Below are 25657 nucleotides of genomic sequence, written 5' to 3'. Positions count from 1 at the left end.
CACACGTATATATATACATACGTATATATATACGTGTGTGTGTGTGTGTGTGTATATATTTATATATATATACATATGTATATATATATATACATATATATATATATATATATTAAGCCATGAGCACTGAAGCAACCCCATACCCATCTCCTTCCTCTGAATAGATGGAAACTTGATCTGATTTAGCGATTATTCATAGACACAATATAGAGAATTGATGCCCTATCCCCCAACTAAAGATTTAAAAAAAGGTTAACTTGTATCTTAGAAGACATTTATGTAAACTCACCGAAGAGTCTGGAGGAGGCCCTGTGATACCTTCTTTTTTCTGAAAAAAATATTAATTTGATCATGTTGAAAGTCCAAAATTAACTTTTACAGTTGGCAAAATGTACTGTTCAGTGAGTGTTATGGGTTAAATTGTGCCTTCCCACAACCTTTCAAGAGTTCCTAGTACTCCAGTGTGTGACTATATTTGGAGGTAGGGCCTTTCAAGAGGTAATTAAGGTTAAGTGAGGATATTAGGATGTGCCCTAACCCCATAAGACTGCTGTTCTTTTTTTTTTTTTAATTTTTTTTATGTTTATTATTTTTGAGAGAGAGACAGAGAGCAAGTGGGGGAGGGGCAGAGAGAGAGAGAGACAGAGGGAGACACAGAATGTGAAGCAGGCTCCAGGCTCTGAGCTGCCAGCACAGAGCCCAACGTGGGGCTCAACCTCGTGAACCACAAGATCATGACCTGAGCTGAAGTTGGGCGCTTAACCGACTGAGCCACCCAGGCACCCCAAGACTGCTGCTCTTAGAGAAGTGGGGAATGTAGACCAAAAGATGTACGCACAGGGAAGATGGCCACGTACAAACAAAGTAGAGAGGCCTCAGATCCATGCTTCACAACCCTCAGAAGGAACCCACGCTACCCATTCCCAGATTCGTTTTCTGACCTCTAGACCTATGATACAAAATATTTCTGTTGTTCAAGCCACGCAGTCTATGGTACTTCGTTATGGCAGCCCTTGCAAATTGATACAGTGAGAGTCATCATAACGACAACTTCACATGCCTCATTATACTTTCTAATTTTAAAAAATGTGAATATATTAATGGGATAAGATTATGTTCCAAAAAGTAAAATAAAAGTAAATGATTATTTAACTTACTGCCAAAAGTTCCCTGTATTTTGGAGGAATGGTGACTTCTCTTTTACCTAATTCCTCTATGTAGATGGAAGTCATTGGATCCTGGAATAAAGATCACACAGAGGGATATTATATAATTAATTTGCTGACAATGTTATATGCTATTATGCAACCAAAGTACTGTTGCCATTAGTAATTTATGGAGCTACTGAAATGAAATGCAATTAAAAAGCCAATACTTTATACAACTCTGAAATTGTAAGTTTATACAATACTTGCCCTTATTTAATTAGCTTAATTCATATGTAATACTAGAAAATATTCAACCTACTATATTAAATTTTATTCTTATACTAAAGCACATTTTAAAACATTTTTCGTGGTCTCTTTCCAATACATATAAAAGTACAGTTAATAATCAATTTCTCTATAAGCTAACACCCAAGTCTTCCAGACCTAATTTCTAAGAAAAAAAGATCAGCTAGAGTCACATCTCCTGTCTAACCCTCTACTATCCCATTCCTTTTCCTTGTTAGCCAGCAAAAGCCACCATCCTGAACTTTATTGTATCTACCCACTTAAAATCGAGCAAATTTTAAAACAATTATTCCATATGTAGGTATCCACAAACAACATGCAGCATTACTTTGCATATTTTTTTTTTTTTTTTTTATCGAAAAGGTACAGAACGCTTTACGAATTGGTGTGTCATCCTTGCAGGGGCCACACTGATCTTCTCTGTATCCTTCCAATGTTAGCATATGTGCTGCCAAACTGAGCACTACTTTTACATATTTTCAAATGTTGTATTAATGATATCATATTCTAGGTATCAAACTGTATTATTCTTATTCAAAATTATGTTTTTATAATGTATCCCTGTTGGTACATGAATAATTAATTTTAACCACAATAAAGTGTTCCCTTATATTAGCTTGTCTGCTGTTGACCAAAATCATGTCCAAATGTTTCACCTGTGCTTGTAACTCCTGGTGCACATGGGTAAGGCTTCCTCCAGGGAATCTCTCTACAGGTGGAATTGATAGTTGAAGGACAAGTACATCTTCAACATCCACAAGCTCCATGTCAATTGTCAGACTTTTACACTTTTGCCACTCTGAGGAGTGTGTTCTCTCCATATTTTAGTATCATTTCTATAAATACTAGACAGACTTTCATTTTTATTTATTTATTAGCCAAACAAGTTTTCTCCTATTTTTCTATTGGGCTGCCTTTTAAAAATTCTTCATAAATTCTAGAAACAGATCCTTTTTCATGTCTGCTTCAAGTATTTTCTTCCAGTCTTTTGCATGTCTTTCTATTTATGTTTTTAATATCAAGGAACATATAATTTTCTTGCTTTTTCTGGGTAAGGAATAGGGATGAGCTGAGGGTGGTAAATTTCTAGAAATCATAATAAGTTCAAGCCTAGTGGACTTAAATCTCAAGGACAGAAAAATGTTTGTGACCCAACAGGCTGTATTCCAGCACCAGTCACAACACAGACAATCAATAAATGTTTGCTGAATCACTGTAATAGGATAGCTACCATAGGACAAACCATTTCCATTTATAACACTAATGTTTAGTTGCCATTATTGATAGTGACACCATCCTGCTTCTCTCCAAGCAACAGAACACGAGGTATTCTTTTGTGCCTCATGACCATGACCTTATTTCCTTTCCTACCCATTAAGTATAAATCTTTACAGATACCAAGATCACATACTGAAACTTCAGGTCCAGTATATGTTGTGTTATCTTCTTCAGTTTCTTCAGGTCCTCCTAAAGTGTCTACTAAGTCATCCAAAGCGGCATCCAGGTCTGACTAGAAAAGAAAGAGAGCAGGTATTTAAATGCTATTTGTAATACATATTTCACTTCTGATTTTTTAACTACAAAAAAAACAAAAATTCTGTGCAGAAAAACACCAAACATCAAAAGTTCTTCAAACATTAAAATAGTTAAAATCTAGTCTCTAATAGACTTTATTATGTAAGGCCCCAGAGTACACATTTCAGGTTACAAAAAACAGAAAGCCATGTTCAGATAAGAATCACAACTTCAGTAAGTCTAATGGCAGTAACTACAGAACAAACGAATGGCTCATTAAAGTTCCCATTCCAATGTCCTCAGTTAAAAAAAAAAAAACAAAGAATAACGATCATATAACTGTATGCAACAGGAGAAATTCTTTGTATTCATTCCTTACCAATAGTTTGCCAGAGTTACATATTTACAAAGAACTCCAACAAAATGTCTATATAGTACCTCTCCCAAATAGAATCTATTTCAAAGATGGATTGCCTGTGTTTCTTCATTCATTTGTGGTTTTTTGTTTACTTGCTTGCCTAAAGAAGTCTACAAAACAAATTACTTGAAAGGGATGTTAAGCTTATAAGATGTGACAATCTATTCTGTCAATATGGACTTTAATTAGTATAATGAAGGAGTGCCTCCATCCTATCTCTGAGGTTTAAAAAGACTCATTGTGAAGAATATGCTGAATTTAAAAGGAAAAACAAGAATTTGGGAAAACACCCTTTATTTACTTAACTCAAGTTAAAAATGATTATTTAACTTTTTTTTTTTTTCAACAACCGTATTCCCACTACAATTTTAGGAACTCACCTGATCATGTAATACAACTTGGGACCTGTTAACTTTAGACCGATTCATTTGGGAATTTCAGAATGAAGAAGTGTCTTAAATTCTTTAGTCATACCTCTGGTTAAAGAAGGTATATTTGCAAGAGAGAAACTGTAATGTAAACTCCACCAGATGTAACTAGAGTTTTCAGAACAGAAGGTTAGAATATAAAATGTTACAGAGGTGCCTGGATGGCTCAGCTGGTTAAGCGTCTGACTCCTGGTTTTGGGTCTCGTCGTGGTCTTGTGGTTTCGTGAGTTCCAGCCCTGTGTCCGGCTCTGAGCTGACAGTACAGTCTGCCTGGGATTCTCTCTCTCTCAGTCTATCATACCCCTCCCCTGCTCATGCTGTCTCTATCTCCCAAAACAAATAAATAAACTTAAAAAAAAATATTTTGAATGTTACAAACATACCTGAAAAAATTTCACAATTTTAGCTTATAGCAATAATTCATGAGAAGGGTCTTTAAGTTATCCTACCTCATACAGTTTGCCCTTAAAAAATCAGATCCGAATAAATTTAGAGGCTATAAATAAATAAATATCTCAAGTAGAAATGCACTGCTATCTTCATACCTTTCCAGATGGTTTACCCGGTTTGGATTCAACTGGTACAGCAGACGTTAATGATTTCTTTTCTTTTTTCTGGTGAATTTTAGAAAGAAATAAAAACTTTTTCACATATTTTTCTTCAATGATCTAACAAATTCAAATTACTAAGTAATTCAACAAGTTCAATGATATTACATATTTAAAAATGAGTCTAATATTAACAGCATAGATCATATATTGAACATCTGCCTCTGTGCCAGACATGTTGTATATGTCATATCCTTTTCCAGAACAGCATAATTTATTTCATTTAGTGATGTGGAGAGCAAGACTCAGAGATGTGACGTAATTTTTCCTAGGTCACACAGTAAAGGAAAAACCAAGAATTGAATCCAGAACTGCCATCTCTTTCTTCTTTGCTCTTGGTTGCCTCTCCAAGGGCCCACAGTCAGCCCACAGCACCCAAGAATTTTTTCTCTAAGTGGCCACTTCTCACTGTTGCTCTTTCAACCTTTGCCTGCACACATTAAGACCTCTCACTCCCTGACTTAGCATTTCACCATCCACTCCTTTCTTCGTCTCCCTAAAATGTTTCAGTTGCTCTTTCAAACACTGCCCATAACTCTCCAATCTGCAATCTCCATGCTTGACCCACACATAATCGTTTCTGAAGTGTGATCTCAGTAAGCACCCCTAACCCAACACATCTCTCACAGCAGCCATGACTGAGCACCACCCTAGGGCTCCTCTGGCATTTGTGCCATCATTCTCTGCCACTCCTGCTGCGTTGCCCCCAGCCCTACACATTCCACGTTTCTGCCTCGCACTGGTGGCCCGAAGCAAAACCATTCTCTAGAGCCAGGGCCAAACACTTGCAGGGACTGAGAGGAAGTAGACAGGTGAAGATGCCAGGTTTAAGACAACAGAAAAGCGTCCCATGTGGAGGTCTCTGAAATGTGGGTGACAGAGCATGGGGGGTGGAGAGCACACCAGCTCCTATGCACTGCCCACATGAGTCTTCAGGCAGGCCACCTCTTCTGTAGCTCAGTAACGTCATGTGTGACACAGGGACAGTAACTGCACCTCCCTCCGGGGGTTATGAGAATTAGATAAATTCATCTATCAAAGTGTGTTTGGTCTATCAAAGTGTGTTTGGTACATACTAAACACTATGTAGGTACTCGTTGGATGATTAACTGCTAAATAAGTGACCACCGCTATTGTTAAAAACACCGCGGGGGTCACCAGGGTGAGAGCGTGTATCTGGGCAACCAAATCCACTCTGAGGATTCAACCACAACCTTATGCAGGTATGCATTCATATTTGTTATCCCCTCCTTCCTTCCTCCTCCTCTCTGCCCCCTCTCTTCATTCTCCTGTCCTTCAGAACAACATTCCAATTGCCTTGCTACACATCTCTCTCCAACATTTCAATTCAGCCTATCGAAAATCAGGCCACTTTTGACCTCAACCAGTTCTCCTTCTGACCTGTCCACCCATCAGTCGTAACCAGGGACCAGGTCACAATTTAGGGAGGCACTCTCTCTCATCAGAGCTGGCCCTGCACTTGCAGGAACCAGACAGTGCCCCCCCTGGACTCACTTTAGGGTTACCAACCTAGCTCGTTCAGATCTGAAGCCCAAGGTTATCTCAGATACCTTTATGATACCTTTGCCCACTGCAGCCAATTCTTTTCTAAAACCTGAAGATTTCACTTCTGCAGTGCCTCTGGCATTTCTCCCCACTATCTCATTCTATCCCAGCTCTAATTTAGGGTCACTTAGGACTGTGGTCACTCAATCCCGCAACTCGGTGCACTGCCACCACTCTGTGTGTTCTCTAACATCCAGTGTGTATCCTCTACTGGTTAAACAGCTACCACTCATCTCAGCACTATCCACAGCAGTGCCTGGACCTGTCTTTCTGGTCTTACAGTCCCACGGCTCATGCCCCGTGTGCCCCACCCTCAGTGGAATTCACTTTGTACCCAGAACACATCTCACAATTTTCCACTCTGATGCATCTGCAAGCCTGCAATCCTAGCTACCTACCCTTCATGCCAAACTCAAACTGGATCTACTCAAAGTGTATGTAATCCTGCAAACAGACAGAAGCCCTCCATTCCCCACCAAAGAGCTTCTAGTGGGAGCTTGTCTTAATCTGCCTGGGAATGCAGTCCCAGGGATTCTGTCTTCTTCCCGCCCCTGGATGCGCTAGCCTGCTGCTAGGGTGTCCTGCAGTCACAGGACAGTGCTTTAAACATGCTAAGTACCCCAGCCCCAATTGAAGATCTGATCAATCTCACTTCAGGGAGATGGATCAGAGACAAACAAAGTGAAATGCTTTGCCACAAGTTCAAGCACACCAGACTTCCACATATGCCTCTCCTGTTACTGGTTAGCTTTCACTTTTTCCCTGGCTACTCTATATCTAGCATAAAATTTCAAATTGATGACATTTTTAAATCTTTTTGAACAAATCTAATCTTCTGTCTTAAATCTAACCATTTTTCAAACGTTTTCATCTAAGTACCCCTCATCGACAACAGAGAGTAACATTTATCCTTAGAGTGGGGAGGGGGTGGGAGTCTCAAGAAAATATACAAGAAAACACATTTTTTTTAATATGACTATTTTCATTTAAAGGTTTATGTAAATTTTGCCATTACTCCATAGAATATCTGCATTAGTTTGCATACAAACTAATGTGTCTCTTCCTTTTCAAAATCTGAGAAAAACTGGTGTTTCAAGATGTGCCATACTTTTATCCTATGACTTTCCTTACCATCTAGCCTGAAGGGGGACACTTTTCCTATTTTGAAAATCAGGAAAACAGATAAATCAATACTACTTTCTAAAAAATTCATTTCTATCGTCTTAGTTTTGCTGCAATTACTTAATTGGGGCTTCCAGAGAAGTAAGCAGCATTTCTAGGGAGACATGGCCTGTAAACTGATTAGTAACTCTGCCTTGCTATGGGTAGAAACAGTAGACTACTTCTCATCTTACATTTCGAGGCTAGTATTTGAAATAGCTCTTCAAATGATCTAAAGAAGACTTGCCCATCATTAGTCAAAGCGGCATATATACTCTCTCCTGAGAGGGCTGGGATGTCTCCTTTGAAAACTTCCCCTATCAACGCATGTATATGTCATGACTGCTTGTTATTTACTCATATCAAGAGAGATGCTCTCCAGGTTGAAAGCTGAGAGAAATGCTTATTCACATATGGCAATTTTATTTGCTTAATTTCAAAGCTATAAATATTGTTGAAAGCAGGGTCTGAGGCAACTCACATTTTAATTTTCTTGGTACTCATACCAGGCCTTACACATGGCAGGTGCTCAGTAAATATTTACTGAACACATGAATTCTCAAATCAGTTTTGGTATCTTGCTCACTCTGTATCTTTTAGATGCATCCTCTTCTTCACTAAATTTCACATAAAGAACAGTGCTCGGTTTTACCAAATATAGGTTATTTGAGCATGGTAGCACCAGATCCCTATGCTTACTGAGAACCAAACGAAAACCCAGGTTGTAATGGGTCTTCACTGAGCACGCATTTTTCATAAAAGAGACCCGACAGGCAGTGAGGCCCACATACACTTCATGTCTGCTTAGGTGTGCTTACCTTGTTATCTGGTTTGGCAGATGCTGCAGCTATATCAGCAACACCTTCTCTGCCAGCAGAAACTGCATCCTGTGATTTAGTCTAGAGGGGATAAAAAGATTAACAGAACTAAGTATCTTTGAATGACTGTTTTCAAGATCAAGCATTTCAAGTATCACTACTGAGCCAGTTATAACTATCATGGACACAGTGCTGAGGAAAAGGTTACTAGCTTCTACTACACATAGTACAACAGTGGGGACCACATAAGGCTGGACTCAAGAGCTACAGAGTGCACGCAGGTATACAAATTTTGAAGGGGGCCAGGTAGGGACTGTGATAAATTGTTATAAAGTTGTAGCCAATTGTTGCCACATAATCTGATGTTTCAAGAAGCTGGAAATTTGAATTTTATGTGAAACATTATGACTTGAATTGTTGGCAACGCATTAAAAAAATTTTAGTAATACCACAAGCCAAACAAAATAGAATAGAACAAAACACATAATGGCTGCCTTTAAGTGATGAGCCACATTTGTGTAACCACCTTCTATCAAGTCCCTTGTCAAGCAGGTCTACTAGATGTCTTCTAAGAGCTCTCAATGGAAAAGTTCTTCTCATAAGTGTTTATTCTTCAAAGAGTTGACCTCCATTAGCTGTGCATGGAATCTATTTCGGATTTTTTGGCTCTATAAATTCACCTCTTCTACAACGAAATTCTAAACACGTCTTTCAGAGTTCCATGTAAAGAGCAGATCATGCAGAGCATCTGTGCTCCTAACTCTGAGAAGAGGGCCCAGGTGGCAACCAGTACCCCAAGCTTCCTGTCCATGAGACACCAGAGTCTGCTGCCTTTTAGTCATGACTGGGCACTGCTGGGCAGTGGAAGAAGGCTGGACTGAACTTCCCCTCAACCAATCTGATGTATTTCTTGAGCTTTCCAGAGCCCCAAGTTTCCACAAGGTTATTTGCAAAACCAGTAAAATGAAAGCACCAAATCCTTACAATACAAGGTATGTTCAGCATAGCTCCAGAGATTCAACTACACATGTCCATATAGATAGAGGACGTGCATCTTATTCTCTAGTTGATGGTAGTGTTTTCCTGTCAATCTGAGAGGTGTACCTTTGGTTTTGTTGATTTCTCAGATGTCGACTGCTCACTTGATCTGGAAACTGCTTTTTCATTATGAACATGCTTGCTTTCTGTATCTGATGCATGGTTGGGTAGGCTTTTTGGCTGAAACACACACACCACACTGTTAACAACACAACAAATATTGATGCTTTCCTCTATGAAGTGCGAGAGTTCATAGGACATTAATAAATTGCAAATCCTGCTACTGCCACATGGTGGTGCCATTTTAGCCAAAAAACAAATAAATGAGAGTTCAGAATTTTATCCCTCACACACACAAAAGGCTTCACCTATCTATTGATAACAAGTCTTAATGATGATCGCTTACCTCTTTGTGTTCCCTTGGCTTTATTTCTTGGGTTTTTTTCTCAGGAACCACAGATGGCTGTTAATTTCAAAAGATAAAATCTCAGTTACATTATAGTCCTTTCTTTTATTACTTCCAAACAGGCTCAAGAACAGAACTCCAAATTAGACCCTTCTGCCTCTCTTGGGAAAGGCTCACTTAGAGGAATACACATGTGCTGCTTGTCAATAGTTATTCTACCAACAGCATGATAATGACAATCATAAGAGTAATAAAAAATTAGCATTTCATTTAGAATGATTTTTCAAATAGGTATGTATCTCTAACTTATTGGCTGTTTTTCACAATTCATACAGATCATTGTAAACGCAAGTCCATTCACAGAGATGTCACATGATCACTGTGACCTCTGAGTTTGTTGATTGGGAATCCTACTCTAGATTCTTTCTTTTAAAAATCTCCCTTTGTAGGGAATGAACATGGTATTTCTGCAATTTAATGATTTATATAGTCTTTTCTGTGTTACAAGTCAAGAAGGAGATACCACCAGAAACCCAATTCTCTTGAGATTGTGTAAACAACCAAATGGAACAGCAGATGATTTCTACTTTGCAGCTCAATTCTTCCTCTATAGTGGACTATAAGATTATCATTCTGAGCGGTCAACCCAAAGGAGCTACATACAATCAGATAAGTTCACCTTCCACCCAGATGACCTCCCCTTGCCTGCATTTAAAGGACATCTCTGTGCTTTCCCACAGGAAGCCTTGCAGTCTTATCTGAGTATTTGCTTAAGCATGCTTGAAAGAAGTAATGTGCACCATCGTATGTAGGATAAACATTTGCCTGCAGACACCCTAGGGTCCATCTTCACATGGATACAGATTGGCTTTCAGTCTAGACAGCCATGAGTCAGGGAAGACACTCCCAAGGGAAAGTCAGAGTTGTCTCCTGAGAAACTGGAACTCATTCCACAAACTGAGATAAGACTGTTAAGATAAACCTAGGATCCTCTTAGCAAAGACTCTCATCTGTAAGTCATCTAGGTGCTAGGTTCAAAAGACATTTACTCTTGATGTCCCATTTTTAAAGTAACTGGATACTCATTACCCTTTGTCCTTTCTCCTTGGTTCCTACTGCTTTTTTTAACAATGACTTCAACTATAACAAAAATCTAGACCTGAACAAAATGCCTTCTGAAATCTATTGTTTTCATTTACAAAATAAATTCATTTTAATGTATGGATTTAATGTTATAAGTATTCACTTATGCCCTATAAAATGTTTAAAAGGGTAATCCAAAATTAATTAAATTAGCTGACAAAAAAATCCTTTTACCATTCAGTAGCACCAATGGAGTAAATTGGTTATTCATTATTATTGCTAAGAATCCAAACAACTCACTAGTTGACTTAAATTACTTACCTTAGTTGATTGTGACTTGTTTTCAGGTTCTGTTTTTGCAGCCTAAACTCAGAAAAATAAAGAAAAGAGGGAAGGAATTACAGAAGAAAGGAAAAAAAAGACATAGTTTATAAAGTTTAACATAGATTTTCTTCAACTAAGAAAGCTTTCCAAAGGAGATGATTTTGATCTAAATATAAGCTTTCTAAGTTTACTATCCTTTTCTTGTAATTTTAACTGTTTAGATAAACACGTTAAGTACACTAACACTCTGCTCTTACTTTTAGATAGCAATTTACATCTTACTTTTGTTATGTGTACCAAAGATATGTAAAAATTTATTACTACAAACACTGTAGCTAATATATAAGCAAAACAAAATAAAAATCTTCATCCTTCAAAGCCAATGATATGACTGATCTTTGTGTGAAATACCACAGGTTTTGGCTGTCGGTGTGAAACAATGGGATGGTGACAGAGCCAAGGAGAACAGAAAGCAGTGACATTTAGTTTTAGTGCCAGAATATGAGCGATAGGTCACCAAGCCTACCACAAAGTCCGTGATGGGTGAGTTACTGAAGATCTCAAACTGTAATTATTAGTGCATGCTGAGCAGATGAGGCGACCATTAGCAAACAGAAATGTCCCCTAGTACAATGAACCACGTCACCTGTTTTTTGGGTCTTTTCTTGCAGGGGGAATGCTGTCCTTCCATCTGTTTGCTGATTGGAATAGCCTAATACAAGAGCACAGCCCCAGGTGTGATTTTATTTAATCTGACAGTCAAATAAGTATCATGTATCATTGGGCTAAATGTTTATATCGAGACTCGTTCTACTCCTCTACTGCATCTACTCCATGCGTATGTATGTAACTCCAAGAAGTGGTAGGCACTAAAATTCTAAAGCCTCAAGCAAATATTGCAATTTGGATTTACTTTTTTTTCTGTGATAAAAATCTATAAAATCGCCATTAGTAAAACTAACTTCTGACCCCTTTCCTTCAATTTCTCTGTGTACAGGCTGATTGGGCCATTTTCTTCCACCTATATTTATAATGCTTGATTATGACCAAATCAATAGTCATAAGTACTGTCAAATTTTTTCTGAAATTTTACAACAATCCTGTAAATAGTACATAGATTTTTTTTTTAATTATTTTTGTTTTAACGTTTATTTCTGAGACAGAGAGAGACAGAGCATGAACGGGGGAGGGGCAGAGAGAGAGGGAGACACAGAATTGGAAGCAGGCTCCAGGCTCCGAGCCATCAGCCCAGAGCCCGACGCGGGGCTCGAACTCACGGACCACAAGATCGTGACCTGAGTTGAAGTCGGACGCTTAACCGACTGAGCCACCCAGGCGCCCCTAGATTTTTTATGCACAATATAATCTAAAGTTCTAAGAATGCTTCAGAAGGTCTCATTGTGACTTAAGTCCTTTACTGGAGTGTTTTACTCAGTTTTACCCAACCAAAGGTCATTTGTGTCGAAAAATACAATCCCTTAAGTACATACATGCATTATTGGTATAGGCAAGATGTGAAAACTGGAATAAAACTGGATTAAACATTTTTGAACTTTTCAAAATGAAAGATGGAAAATTAGGCCTAATATTTCCTGTCATTTCTTTCCTTTTTATCTATTTGGTGGTGTTAACATAAACTCCTATTTTTTATCCTATTTGAAAAAGCCAACACCAAATAGCCTCTTGATGTATCATGGCTTGTGCTTCAGCCATGAAAATACAAACATTCCTCCTATAACGAACGGACCCTCATCATACCAACATACATATTGTTTGAGAAGGAAACCAAGTTCATAACCACACAAATCTTTTTAAAGGAATTTTAATTTGGGATCCTTTCAATTAGGATCTTTGTTAATTAGTTTCTGTATTTGCTACTATGCTTTTTGAATTTATGCAAATGAAATTTATTAATGATTATTAAGGAAAACAAGCAGCTGGTATTGTAGTGGTTTAGATCTATGAACAGCTTCTACTTTGTAATTTGTCAATCAAGATGTTGCAAGGAAGAACTCTACAAAACAATTAAGAATTTATGCTCACACATGTAAGTAGTTTATAATGGAATATTTTTATTAGTAGTTGCTAATACATTTCCCAAATTTATTTTTGGTGAAGGTGGTGGTGCTTAACATAATAGTGATGACAATAATAACTAATGCTTATTGATTACCTCTTAGTATCAAGGACTGCTCCAAACTTTACATATGCCAACTCAGTCCTCATAATAATTCTATGAGGGAGGTATCATCATCATCCTATCATCATCATCTCCACTTCAGGGATGAGAAATTTAGGTACAAAGAAGTTAAATAACTTCCCAAGGATACCCATGGTAGAGCTGGGGTTTTGTGTTCTCAATCACCACACTGTACAACATTGTCTCTCCAGTGTTAGACAGCTCCTACTGGGCATCTGCTGTAGGACAGGCACTAATACCCTTAATGTTTGTTTTCTTACATAGGCTTGTGAAACATGTACTATTATCCAAACTGTACAGATAAGGAAACAAAAGCCAAGATGTGTTTCCGAATACCATGGCTGATATGAAATGAGATTCCACACCAGGCCATCTTTTTCCATTGTTCATGCTACATAGTCTTTCAGGGATTTTATCCTGATTAGAAATCTGACCTTCCATCTTAACTACAGCAATATGACCACTGATTCTAATGCACCAGGGGCAAGAGAGAAAGAACTTAGATCTAGACATATCCTTCCTCTTCAGAGGTATATGGACTTTTATTTGAAAGGTATGGAACACAGGATTCAGTATAGGTATTATTTTGAATTAACATCTTTTTTCTAAAAGCTCAAAATATTTGAAAAAATACACTCAAGTTCACATTCACAAAAATCTTCAAGAGAAGGCTAGTATAAATGTTATGACACAAACATCACAAAAACATTGTAACTGAAATCCACCAAGAAAGGGAGTTGATGCCAAAAGTGGTCCTGACTCAGCCATTGGTGATATTTCATCACCAAGACACTTATTTTGGTCTCTCCCACTTTTTCCCTACTTTCCCCTCTCTCTCCTCCCCTCCTCTAGTTCTGTAGGACTTCCAGGAATTCTCGTGATTAATCCTTAGCAATGGTTGAAGGGTTTGTGGACACTTGAAATAAGCACTGGTCCTCAAAACGAAAGTCAGGGGCAATGGATCAGAGTCAGGCAATGGGTCAAATGAGAACCAAAATAATAAAAAAGAAATCCTAGATTTGTGCTCTCCTTTCTTTAATTTTTCATGGACTCTGAACTCAATGATAATTTGTTATTGGTTGATGCTTTTCTGATAGTCTAAGTTTTTTTTAATATTCTAAGATTAAGCTTGGTCTTCGTAAATAGTGACAACTAATAGATGAATAGATCAGGTAATGTATATTTTGAAAACAATTTAAAAATTCATGTAAAATACTAAATAAAAACAATTTTAGATTAAAAATTTTTAAGTTAAAAGAAATGCTAGATAACATTTATAAGAGATTTGAATAGTATACTTCAAGATACTTACAATGTCCTTCAAAAATAGCTGAACATGAGGAGCACCTGGGAGGCTTAGTTGGTTAAGCATGAAACTTCAACTCAGGTCATGATCTCATGGTTCATGAGTTTGAGCCCCACATAAGACTCTACAATGACAGCTCGAAACCTGCAGCCTGCTTAGATTCTCCGTCTTCCTCTCTGCCCCTCCCCTGCTTGCATGCTATCTCTCAACAATATTTGAATTAAATATTTAAACATTTTAAATACTTAAAATCTAAATATTTAAAATAAATATTTAAAACAAACAAACAAACAAACAGCTCAACAAGACACTATAGGATCTCCCAACAGCACTAAATTACAGTGCCAGTACTAAGTTTTGATATAGGATCCTACTGGGATAGCAAAGTAACATGGAAGACAGAAAGCAAAAAAACATGTCAGTGATTTTAAACAAGAGCAACTTAATAATAATGGAGCTGGGTTAGCTTTTAAGGGCACTAAAGGATACTGGCTCATAAAAATTAGTTAAGAGCTTCTTGCAAATGTGCCCGCTTTAATTCTCCACCCCAATTGTCCAAGAAACACAGCTTGAGATACAGTAACTAAGGGAGAGGGTTAAGGCAGCTTTAGCCAACTCTTCAGAACTAGGCTTATTCTATGTGATAACTCCACTGTACAGCATTCTTTTTCTACTGAAATTCCAAGAAATAATTATTAGAATAAATCCCAAATAGAGCTCAAAGTTTTATCAATAAGATGTTGTCCCATAGGACTAAAATTTCACAAACTTAAGGAAGTATCTAAAGTAACCAGTATTATGTCACTTGTTTCATATTCACTTAGTATAAATTTTCTCATTTGTACACTAAGTTTTATTTATTTTTTTAAAATTTTTTAATGTTTATTTATTTTTGAGAGAGAGAGACAGAGTATGAGTGGGGAAGGAAGAGAGAGAGAGAAATGGAGACAGAATCCAAAGCAGGCTCCAGGTTCTGAGCTCTCAGCACAGAGCCCAACGTAGGGCTTGAGCTCCCTAACCATGATCATGACCTGAGCTGAAGTTGGATGCTTAACAAACTGAGCCACCCAGGCACCCCTGTACACTGAGTTTTAAATGGCTAGAATATTATAAAATAAGAATATTATTATTTTAATAAGAAGCATTCATATTCTTCACTATATCCAGAAAAATGTACTTAGTTCATTTTATAATTTAAAAACTCCATCAAGCCTAGAACAACAACAAAAAATCTCTGGATTACCTCTCTTGTCTAGATATTCTAAAACAATGTAGAAGTGCACAGATGATACTTGAGGTAAATATTAAAAGGAAAGGTGGGTTTCCAAAGATCTCTATAAATTAGGAAGAAAATGTTTACTTCCATAACTTAAGCTTGTTAGGACATATAACACATTTGTCAGTCTACATTTGTTTTGCTTTATAAAATAATCACTTAAAGGCATTCACCCAAGTACACCCTTAAAGACTATTCATACCTTGCTGTCTGTGGGATTCATACTGGAAGACTTGCTGGTGGAAGCAGAAGAAGCTGACACCTAGAAAGTAAAGAAAGAGAAAGTCTGATTCTGGTTAACCTACAAACACTTTGTCTTTCAATTCCTCTTAACCATACTTGTTCTTAACTCTACCTTGGTTTTACCTCTTCTAGAGTACAACTCCCACAAAAGTCCAGTAGGTGGTCTTGCTCAGTGGGCAAAGCCTTTACAACCAGATCAAATGGGTGCAGATTTGGGGTGTACTACTTACTAAGTAATCTTGGGCAATTTTCTGATTTTTAGTTTCCTCTTTCTCAATTTTTCTTTAGTAGATAACTATCTTATAGGTTTATTACTACCTGGTGCATAAGTGCTCAGTAAATATTTTAATTATTGTCTGCCTTATTTTTAGGAAGAACACAGACTTTAAAACTTGACAGAATTTTGTTCAAATGTGAGCTCTGCCAATTACTAGCAGTCTTAGTTTCCTAGGTATATAAAATGAGGTCAATGTTGGCTCTTTTGCAGGGTTTTAGGTATTTGAGATGACTAAATGTCTGGCATATTGTAGGTGCTTATTAAATTACTAATGCATTAGTCCCAAGATATTATAAAAGACAGAAAGAGCAGGATGTAGCACTAGAAAAGACTCAGGAAGATCAGAATTGTCCTTTCAGTGTCACATAAGCAAGAGAAGGTGGGAATGGTATTGCAAAGGCAATACTGCTGTATTTTATGTCTCATCCAGGCTCCTCCCTGCAGGGCAAGAGGTGATGATGATAATTGAAGTTTCAAGATACACCATTCCTAGGGATGCAAGGGGATGGTGGAATTAGTCCCTGCAATCTAATCACCCAAGTAGCAGGGAGTGCATATGGATACTTGCATGGTACTGACTACTAGGATAGTACTTAACTTGCATTACCGTGGTGAATATTAAATCAACCCTAGTTTATTTGGGAATTCCAACCTAGGCTCATTTAAACCTCCATAACATTTAAGTCTGTTAGGTTTTAAAGCTTAGGGATTCCATCTGGCACTTCTTAAGTAACTTACTTCTTAAGTAACAGGCTGTCAGTAAACAGCTGCTGCCCTGCCAAGAATACCCAGAGCCTGTCTCTGATGTCTGGCTCTGAGCCATTTCTGAGGCTAAGTCCCAGGGCAGGAGGAGCCCATGCTTGTTGGTTTCTTCACTCTCGCCACCCCCACACACTACCACTCAAGGTGACTGTATGAACCTACTATAACCCATGGACCGTGAACAAAATCACCTTCCCCACAGACCTCACTTACTGTAGAGTATGTTAGTGCTAATAGTAAATTACCACAATTTTCAGATAAAAGCCCAAAGTTTTAGTATACTGATTTTTCAAACAAACTATATGAACTTTATTCCTGAGCACTATTAGGCACCAATAAGGCACTCCCTCACCCCAAAATATACCACACTTGGTCACTGTAGCAGGCGTGGAGTAGTGTCTCTCACATTCTCTTTGGGATAAAGAGCTAGAAAATGTACCAAGGTAGATTTTCCCATCAAATTAAAGGACAAATACATAAATATTCATTTTTCCTTGAGATTTTTTTAATCTGTGAGAATTACTGTATCCATTTGCCACACCCCATTCCTTCAATGATTTCCCTCAATCATATAAAATCAAAGACCAAACACTCTACATGAAAGTGCTTTTTAAGCTGCAAATCCTTAGGTAAACATTATTTCTAAACCTCTATGTTTATTAAAACGTTCCTGAAATCACATAGCCTTGGAATATCCAATCTGCCTTAAGCAGATAATTAAGCAATAGCTGGATGTGATCCTCAAATCCTATAAAGAAGACTTTCAAAGCCCCCCCCCCCCCCCAGAACAGTAAAATCTACATGGATAACTATAAACATGCATGGAGCGGGTTATCACAGGAATTTAACTGAAGGCCTTGGCCACACCTGTTCTCAGCACAGATCCCTCCATGAAAGTTCTATCCCATCACAAAGGCACTAAACATTTTGAAAGTGAAATAGGACAGCTACTTCATGGGATCAGAAAATAAGGAAAATAATCCCACCCCACTGTGAATCCATTCAACTCCAGTGAACTGTGGTTTGTTTTATTTTCTTCTATTTGTGAAAACAATGAACTTTTAATATTTGTTATCTCTGGTGAGGGATTGAATACAGTTTCATTTTAATTCTGTACCATTTAAATTTCTGATCATGTATGTGAATAACTGATTGTTATTGAAGAGTTTATCCATAAAGCTATGACTTGAAGAACTTTAAAGATAAACCTTAATATGTGGTTTTAAACAGGTGAAGAAAAAGATATCTCACAGAGGGTAAGTGCCTTGTCAAATATACCCCAGTTCACTGGCTCCATGTGTATTTACCCAGAGTAAGTTTGTGCCAGGTACTCTGTCAGGAGACAGGAACACGGTGGTGCAATTGCTAAACATGTTCCTGTCACTGCGGAACTTTCAGCCTCATCAGACAGGACATTAATAGAATAATCACTGCAATAATTACTTGTGATAAGTGCTATAAAGGAAAATCACAGGTTCCCATAAAAACATAGACTTGGCAACCAGAATTAGTTCAGAAGATGGTCAGGACAGGTGATGCTAAGGAAGTGACATCGTCATTAAAATATAAGGGGCATCACCCAGGCAAAGGTGGGGATTGTTGGGGGGGTGGTGGCTAGAGGGGCCCTTTGAGCTGTGTGTGCCAGGGTTGGGACCTAGGCCACCTGACTTTTAAGCCAGTGACTTTCTGCTGCAGGACTACCACAGCACAGTCCTGTTAACATCTAGGGACAGCCAATTTTAAAGCACAACCATCAGGGGCATAGTCAGTTAAGTGTTCAATTCTTGGTTTCAGCTCAGGTCATGATCTCACAGTTCATGGGTTCCAGCCCCACACTAGGCTCAGTGCAGAGCCTGCTTGGGATTCTCTCTCTCTCTCTCCCCCTCCCTCTCTCTTTCAAAATAAATAAATAAGCTTAAAAAAAAAGCACAATCATCACTCATACATACCAAAATATCACTGTGGGATCAGTGCTGTCAGTCAGAGTAAAGTGTAGCGATTACAATACTCTCCATCTCAAATGACCGACACAAATCTCTTTACATCCAGAGTATTAGTGGTCATTTATAAACTTAAAGAATAAATCAGAGTAACAAAGAGCAGAGAAAAACTATCTTTTTATAATCATTCTCCATCTACCCATTCAACAATTGCTATTTGAAAAGGAATGAGCTAGGGGCTGAGTACATACAATGAGGAAGACACCATCTCAGCCTTCAGAGTCTAGAGTCCAGAAAGACAGACAGCAGGTTTTTGTTACAACTGAAGTGCTCTAACAGAAGCAGGAAAAGAACCCTATGTGATAAAACAAATGTTTGAGTTCTACATCAGCTTCAGGCCCGCCTCAAATAATCTTGCTGTATCATCAAGCTGCATTAAAACAAACCAATGCTGGTTAAGAGTAAAGGCAACCTGGAAAAAAAAAATAATTCTGTACTTAATCAATATGGCAGGTGTTTTTTAGCATTATTCAACAAAATCTCTTTAAATCTGTTACTTGCTACAGTAACAAATTTGGAAGTTTACTGCAGTAAACAATTCCAGATAGGAAGGGAAGATGGTATGCTTTTAAGACCCTTGGAAAATAGAAACTTTCCTTTTTCACATATATTTTGCAAAGGTCTCCCAGAGTCCAGATTTTTAGCTCTCTTACCCACTCTGGACAGATTAATCTTCCTACATGGCATTCTCACCTCTAAGTTTTCCATCCGAAGTAAATCAGTGGTGACTCCTGTTGCCCACTACCTCACACTGAAATCCGTTCTCTTGCCTTCAAAGACCACCATGCTCCAATCCCTCCCCATCTCCCAAAGCAGAAAAGCAGCTTCAGGCAGCCAGCCTATCCCTTCCTTCCTCAGTGCACACCTCACTCAACGCTCCCTTTATGTTTTATTCACACAAATGCTACTGGTTGGCATGCTTCTCTTCCTAAAATATCCAAACCCCACATGCCCTTCCTTTCAGGTGCATCTCACTAGCTCTCAGCCCCAGCATTATAACCTCCAGCATTACAACCACCACGAGCAGTCCTGATGGGCATCTTCCTTGTCTACTTCCAGAACTTTATATAATCAGGTAGCCACATAACTACCTCAGGAATGGTCTCCTCCACTAGATGGGGTCTCTTTGTAAGAGCTGTCTGTTGGGTGCATGCACCTGCTGACCCCACTCTTAATCATGGCAGGTTTCTGGCCATACCTTTTCCTGGATTCTGCAGGGTTTCTGCTAAGTACCAACCTCAACCATCGTGTGGCACCTGAGTGACTGCCAAGCATTGTGAGCTCACCCAGACCCTGCTGAATGGCTGGTACTGGGCAAGTTAAGGGCTCCCTTAGGAGGGTGAGGTCCTAGAGGATTTGCTCATCCGTTCTGCTGCCATTAAATCTGGCTGATGAAAAATATTACTTCCTCAGCTCCTTAGTTCTCTATTACAAAACAGAGTCCCCTCCCTTGTTGGGGGTGCCTGAAGACTTATAGTTCTTGGCAGGTGCTGCTAGCTGGCCTCCCCAGTTCCCCTCAGGTCATCTGGCCTCGCCTTACTCTCTCCCCAGGCCCGGCTGGCAGACAGCAGGCCAGCAGATGAGTCAACAGGTGCTCCTGAACTTGACCCATCTTCCTGTCCCCACCCCTCCCTGGCAAGAATCCCCCTTCCCACATCCACCTGCCTCTGCTGTGGAGTTACTAGAACACATGCCATACATATGCACATGCCTCTTCTACCTGCTGACACACCTGCAGATCCAGTCTGAATCCCTGACCATCCTCTCCTTCATGGCTGCTGTGCCAGAGCAATTCCACAGTCTCTCATCCCCACTATAATGTTTCCTTCTGGAAGCCTCTTCCACTTGCTCCACTCTTCTCTGGGTTTTCATCTTCAGTCACAAGCCCTCTGCCTTCTCTCTTACATTGTTGCTCCCTTGGAATGCTGATTTCTCCCTTGACTTTACCATTTATTATGTGAACAATTCTCTATACCTTTTCAGCAACCCTACTTTATCACCCAACTATCTTATTTTACCTTAAAATGAGGACACTGAGACAGATGAAGGCTCAGTTCCCTGTTCCAGCATTTACTAATCCACATTAACCTCCTGTAATCCCCATTCCCACAGCCTTAGAAATGGTAGTAATACCACCTGCCTGTGGAGTTGCTGTAAGTGCCAAATGATGTAATACAGGGAACTCATTTGGCCCTGAATCACCTGGGTTAAGGCCCAGTGCTGGTTCCAGTCCTTGTCATTTCTATTTCCACCCACACTCCCAGTCTAATCATGTACCTCCCACACCTGGATTACATCATGGCCCTTCTAATAGCTCCATACCCTGTTCTCCCACCCTCTGTTCTACCCCATTCTCTAGCTCCCAATTCTTTGTCTATGGCTCCCTAGTTTATCTGGAAGAAAAAAAAAAAGTGTACCATGTTCTCATTGTGATGAATTCATAAGCTCTCAATGGCTTGCCACTGTGTCCTAGATAAAGTCTAATGTCTTCTGCCTAAACTTTAGACTCTCCATTTGGCCTAACCTACTTTTCCCACTATTTCTCTCACCATGACTCCTACCCACATCTCCCCTCCATCAAGAACAGTGTCTTTCCTGTCTCACAGGCACCTCAGCAGGCAGCATAATTCAGTGACTAAGAGTGTAAGAGGGGGCTCTGGGCTCAAGAATGTCCGGTGGAATTTCAGCTGGCATTGAATTCATGTGCAACCTCAAACAAGTTACTATGCCTCAGTGTCCTCATCTGTGAAATGGCAACGGTACCAATATTCACTCCATTCAGGTTAGTAATAAGTGAGTTAATGTACATGAACTAGTTATAACATTGCTTTGGCCAAGTGGTAAGCAATGGGCAAATGCTAGTTAGTATTATCACCATCATCACCATCATGCTCCTTTCCTCCTCCGGGAAGAGCAAGATGAGATTCCCAGATGCCTAGGAAGACTTTTCCCTGCTCAGGCCCCTATCCTTGAAGATTTAGCTCAAGGTACAACGCCTGAATCAGCTTTAGCTCATACTATCTCCTCAACCCCTATATCCGTTTGTACTTCTCACTTGGACACTCAATCACATGCTGTGTTAGAGGGTTACTGAGCTCGTTTCTAAGTATATGTCACGTCTTATCAATGAAGCTATAAATTGATCATTTCTGCTCCCCACAGTGTCTACCATAGTGCCAAGTATATGGTATCAGACAAGATATAAAAAATAACTGTTGATTCCAATCTTTGTTTCCATCTTCTAATTAGCCATTAAAGTTTCATTCTAACACACACAGTTTTAATACCTCTTGTTTTTAAGCTTGAATCAAGAACATAATAAATTAGAAAAATTAAGTTTCAGTCCATTGGCTTCTCAGTGGCCATGACTCCACAAACAAGCACATTAAACCTGCTAAGCATCTAGCTTCCCACAACTGGAACACCATGCACCCTACAGAGTAATTGTGAGGGTCAAGTTAGATACCAAATATTAGGGCAATTTGGGTAAAACACAAAACAAATATTAAGCATTTTCTAAATTAAATAAGTAACCGATTTTTAACTTTTAATACTAGTTCTGTTAGATGCACAAGAGAAAACCAAATCATTTGTTACCGAACCACAATAAGATTATTTAATAACACATTTCAAATAATGAAAGAAAGAAAATCATGGATTTCTTATAAACAAGTTATTTCCTCGCAAAACTTATAAGACAGACCTGAACTTGAACTCCACAAGGTCAGGGGCCATGCCTGTCTCAGTTGCTGCACATCCCCAGAGCCTGGCAACAATAGTTGCCTAACAAGTATTTGTTAAATTATGAATTTGTGCATGAACAGACACAAGAGTATTATCTGATGGCTCAAATGCAATATTACCTAAGTTTTTACTCAATCATCAGAAATTTTATTCAAAGCACAAGTCAGAAAACTGGTTAGAGAAAACAAAATTTAAATATCTAGTCATTTCTAGCACCAATGTCTTCAACCAGGAGTTGTAAGACTTTAAAAAGCACATAAACACACAAAACCCTGAGCCACTTCCTGTAAAACACCTGGAACAAACAACGGCAGCTGAAGAGGAGCTTTCTAAGGAAAGCACTGATATTCTTCAGAAGTCCCATTTATGGACCCAGGTTACATTTTTCTTTCTGTAATGACACATTATTCACTTCAGGAAATGAATATTCAGAGGTTTAAATTAGCCTATTGTTTGCCATGCTGTCACATCATGACACACATTCTTGCAAAGTCTTTAATTATTTAGCATAATAATGGTGCTTTTAAGGAGGACTTCAAAACAGTCACCTAACAATAGTGTTTAATCAGGACACAAAACATGAATCCAATGAAACACAAACAATGGATTATCTATGAATGAAGTAGAGACTTCTCTTTGGGCGAGAACATGCAGATCTCCTTATGACACTGACTTATACCCCAGCATTTATGCAATACAAGATAAGATCCATTGCGATAGGATCTTAAGTACAACATGATGTAACAAGAGATCAGAAGAGGAAGACTATTTCTGAGATGTGTGTTTGGAAGACGGTTAGGAAAGGCTTCACAGAAGAGATTGAAACTATTATTTATTGTAGCGTGATCAACCAGCCAGGTGGGACAGAATCTTCCATGTGTTAGTAAATGTGCCAGGAACTGTGACAGGTGCTTGTGTATCTGATTTCAGTATATTTTCATAAAATCCTAGGAAGTAACCATTATTATCCCCATTTTATAAATGAGAAAACTAAGGCTCAGAGAAGTTAGGTAACTTATCTAAGATTACACAGTTAAGTGGCAGGGCTTGGATTTGAGCACAAATATAATAGTAATGCCAATCAACTTTGCAATAATAAGTGGACTCTTTCTTCAAAAATTAAAATACTGTATTTGAATTTTCAACAACAACAACAACAACAACAACAACAAAATGGAGATGGGGGCTGAGCCAGCACAGTCATTCCAAGTGAGCAAAACAGCTTGAGCAAGACTCAGAGGTGGGAAGAGCTATTCAGTCCAGAGTGTAATAGGCTAGATGAAGTAGAGTACTGAGAAATGAGGCAATGAATGTGAACACTAATTGGGGAAAATGAAATGATTCCATCTCAACTGAGTACACAGCACATTCACGAAATATATTAAAATGGACACACAGATTTAAGATAAAAATAGAAGCCTGAGCACTTCTTGCTCTGGGAAGTGAAGAGCCTCATGAAGTTTTGGCCTCTGATGCAACATGAGGGTAGATCTCAAAATAAACAGCCAAACGTTGCCTGGCAGCCAGGACAATAGCCACAGCTGATCTGTGAGCTAAATCCACACCAGAGTTTATAGAAGTTTTGGCCACACCCTGGAAGCATCTGATTATAAGCATTGACATTGGATCACCCCAAACACTCAAAAATAATCCACAAAAGGTATGAAGTTGAACTCCTGGTCTAAAGCAACTTTCACTGTTTTGCAAACTCCAACTTTCCCTTGTTTTTTGTTTTCTTTTTTTCTGGAGTGATAATTATTTTGTGGGCAAAGGAAATGGGCATGCCACGCAGCCTAGTTTAGTCATCATAGAGTAGAAAAGGCAGCATTTTTTCCTGAATTTGGGTTCAGACTGACTGACCTTGACAAGCCGTGTGACCCTGAGCCTTAGCCTCCCTGGAACACAGTTTCCTCATCAGTAAAATGTCAGGCTTGAATGTTCTATAGTTCAGCAACTCTGATATTCTAGCTACAGTGATGTGAAACTTATTGAGTAATATACCCAATGACAGATGTGCAAATAGGAAATACTGGTGGTTAGCCCCTGGAGTCCCATAGACCTGGGGTCTAATTCCAGCTGTGTAAATTCAAGCAAGCTGCTCAACTTTTAATTTGTTTAAATGGGTACAAAAACAGTGAGGATTAAATGATGGCATGTTTATAAAGTGCTTGGCTCAGTGCCTGGCACATAGTAAGGAATTCAAATCAGTGATTTTTAAAAATTTTATGAACACCAGCAGCCTCAAAAGTTTCTCTTTCCTCACTCTCACAATGGTAGAGCAATTCTGTGGTGACCACTGCTTGGAGAAGTTACACACAAATGTTATTTGCCTTAGGATAAAAAGAGTAATATTATTTTACATTATTGTATTTTCTTTGGATTCAAATGTATAGCCTGTTTAGATCTAAGTTCCAATCAGTCAAGGAAGAGGAATCTCGGTAGCAGGAACACAGATTTGTACAAATCATAAAAGATTATGAGCTCATTAATGCATATATGGTTAGTGAGGATATGATTTGTACAAAAAACAATCTGAGCTCTGCTGAACAGCTGTCTCAGGGCCTTTTAGCCTGGCTTCCATCGGGCTTTCAAATTCATTCCTTAGGCATGGACCTAATGGAGAGTGAGAGAACTTGAGAACTTTTGTGAGTCCCTGTGTTACAATACCAAGTACAAAACTCAGTATCTACAAGGATGATAGACTCTAACAGAAAACGAGAGGAAGTTTGTGAAGAAATACTGAGACCAAACCACACCCCTCGTGGGGGAACTGAAATACAGGCCTGTCACATGACCATCCAGCTTCCCAGTGAAGCACGTTCTTAATTAGAAGGCTTAAATAACAGGAGCATCTGAGAGGCTCAGTCAGTTAAGTGTGCACTTCGGCTCAGGTCATGATCTCATGGTTTTTGAGTTCAAACCCTGCTTCTGGCTCTCTGCTGTCAGTGAAGAGTCCGCCCCGATCGTCTGTCCACCTCTCTCTGCCATTCCCCACTCAGGTGCACTCACGCTCGCGCTCTCAAAAATAAA

The 25657-nt window shown here is 38.8% G+C and overlaps 1 protein-coding gene and 1 non-coding gene across 14 annotated transcripts in view; both read right to left on the bottom strand.

The window, feature by feature from the left end:
* The window catches only part of CAST (calpastatin), a 108733-nt gene that overhangs the window by 34644 nt on the left and 48432 nt on the right, over positions 1 to 25657 (bottom strand). For 8 of the 13 annotated variants that reach the window (XM_049647626.1, XM_049647631.1, XM_049647634.1 and 5 more), the window contains 10 exons: positions 15804 to 15863; positions 11466 to 11531; positions 10817 to 10858; positions 9413 to 9469; positions 9073 to 9186; positions 7969 to 8049; positions 4361 to 4429; positions 2866 to 2964; positions 1158 to 1238; positions 290 to 328 (listed from right to left, as the gene is read on the bottom strand). In XM_049647626.1, coding sequence (XP_049503583.1) covers positions 290 to 328; positions 1158 to 1238; positions 2866 to 2964; positions 4361 to 4429; positions 7969 to 8049; positions 9073 to 9186; positions 9413 to 9469; positions 10817 to 10858; positions 11466 to 11531; positions 15804 to 15863 — 708 coding nt within the window. The remainder of the gene's footprint in view (positions 1 to 289; positions 329 to 1157; positions 1239 to 2865; positions 2965 to 4360; positions 4430 to 7968; positions 8050 to 9072; positions 9187 to 9412; positions 9470 to 10816; positions 10859 to 11465; positions 11532 to 15803; positions 15864 to 25657) is intronic. The other 5 variants (XM_049647632.1, XM_049647633.1, XM_049647629.1 and 2 more) reach the window with 1 other exon arrangement.
* LOC125935843 (U6 spliceosomal RNA) lies at positions 1814 to 1918 on the bottom strand. Its single transcript, XR_007461827.1, has one exon. It is a non-coding gene; the product is annotated as a U6 spliceosomal RNA (small nuclear RNA).

This window comes from Panthera uncia, assembly GCF_023721935.1.
Source record: "Panthera uncia isolate 11264 chromosome A1 unlocalized genomic scaffold, Puncia_PCG_1.0 HiC_scaffold_17, whole genome shotgun sequence".
Classification (NCBI taxonomy): domain Eukaryota; kingdom Metazoa; phylum Chordata; class Mammalia; order Carnivora; family Felidae; genus Panthera; species Panthera uncia.
Note: the sequence above shows the minus strand (reverse complement) of the source record. Positions and strands in the feature narration are given on the sequence as shown.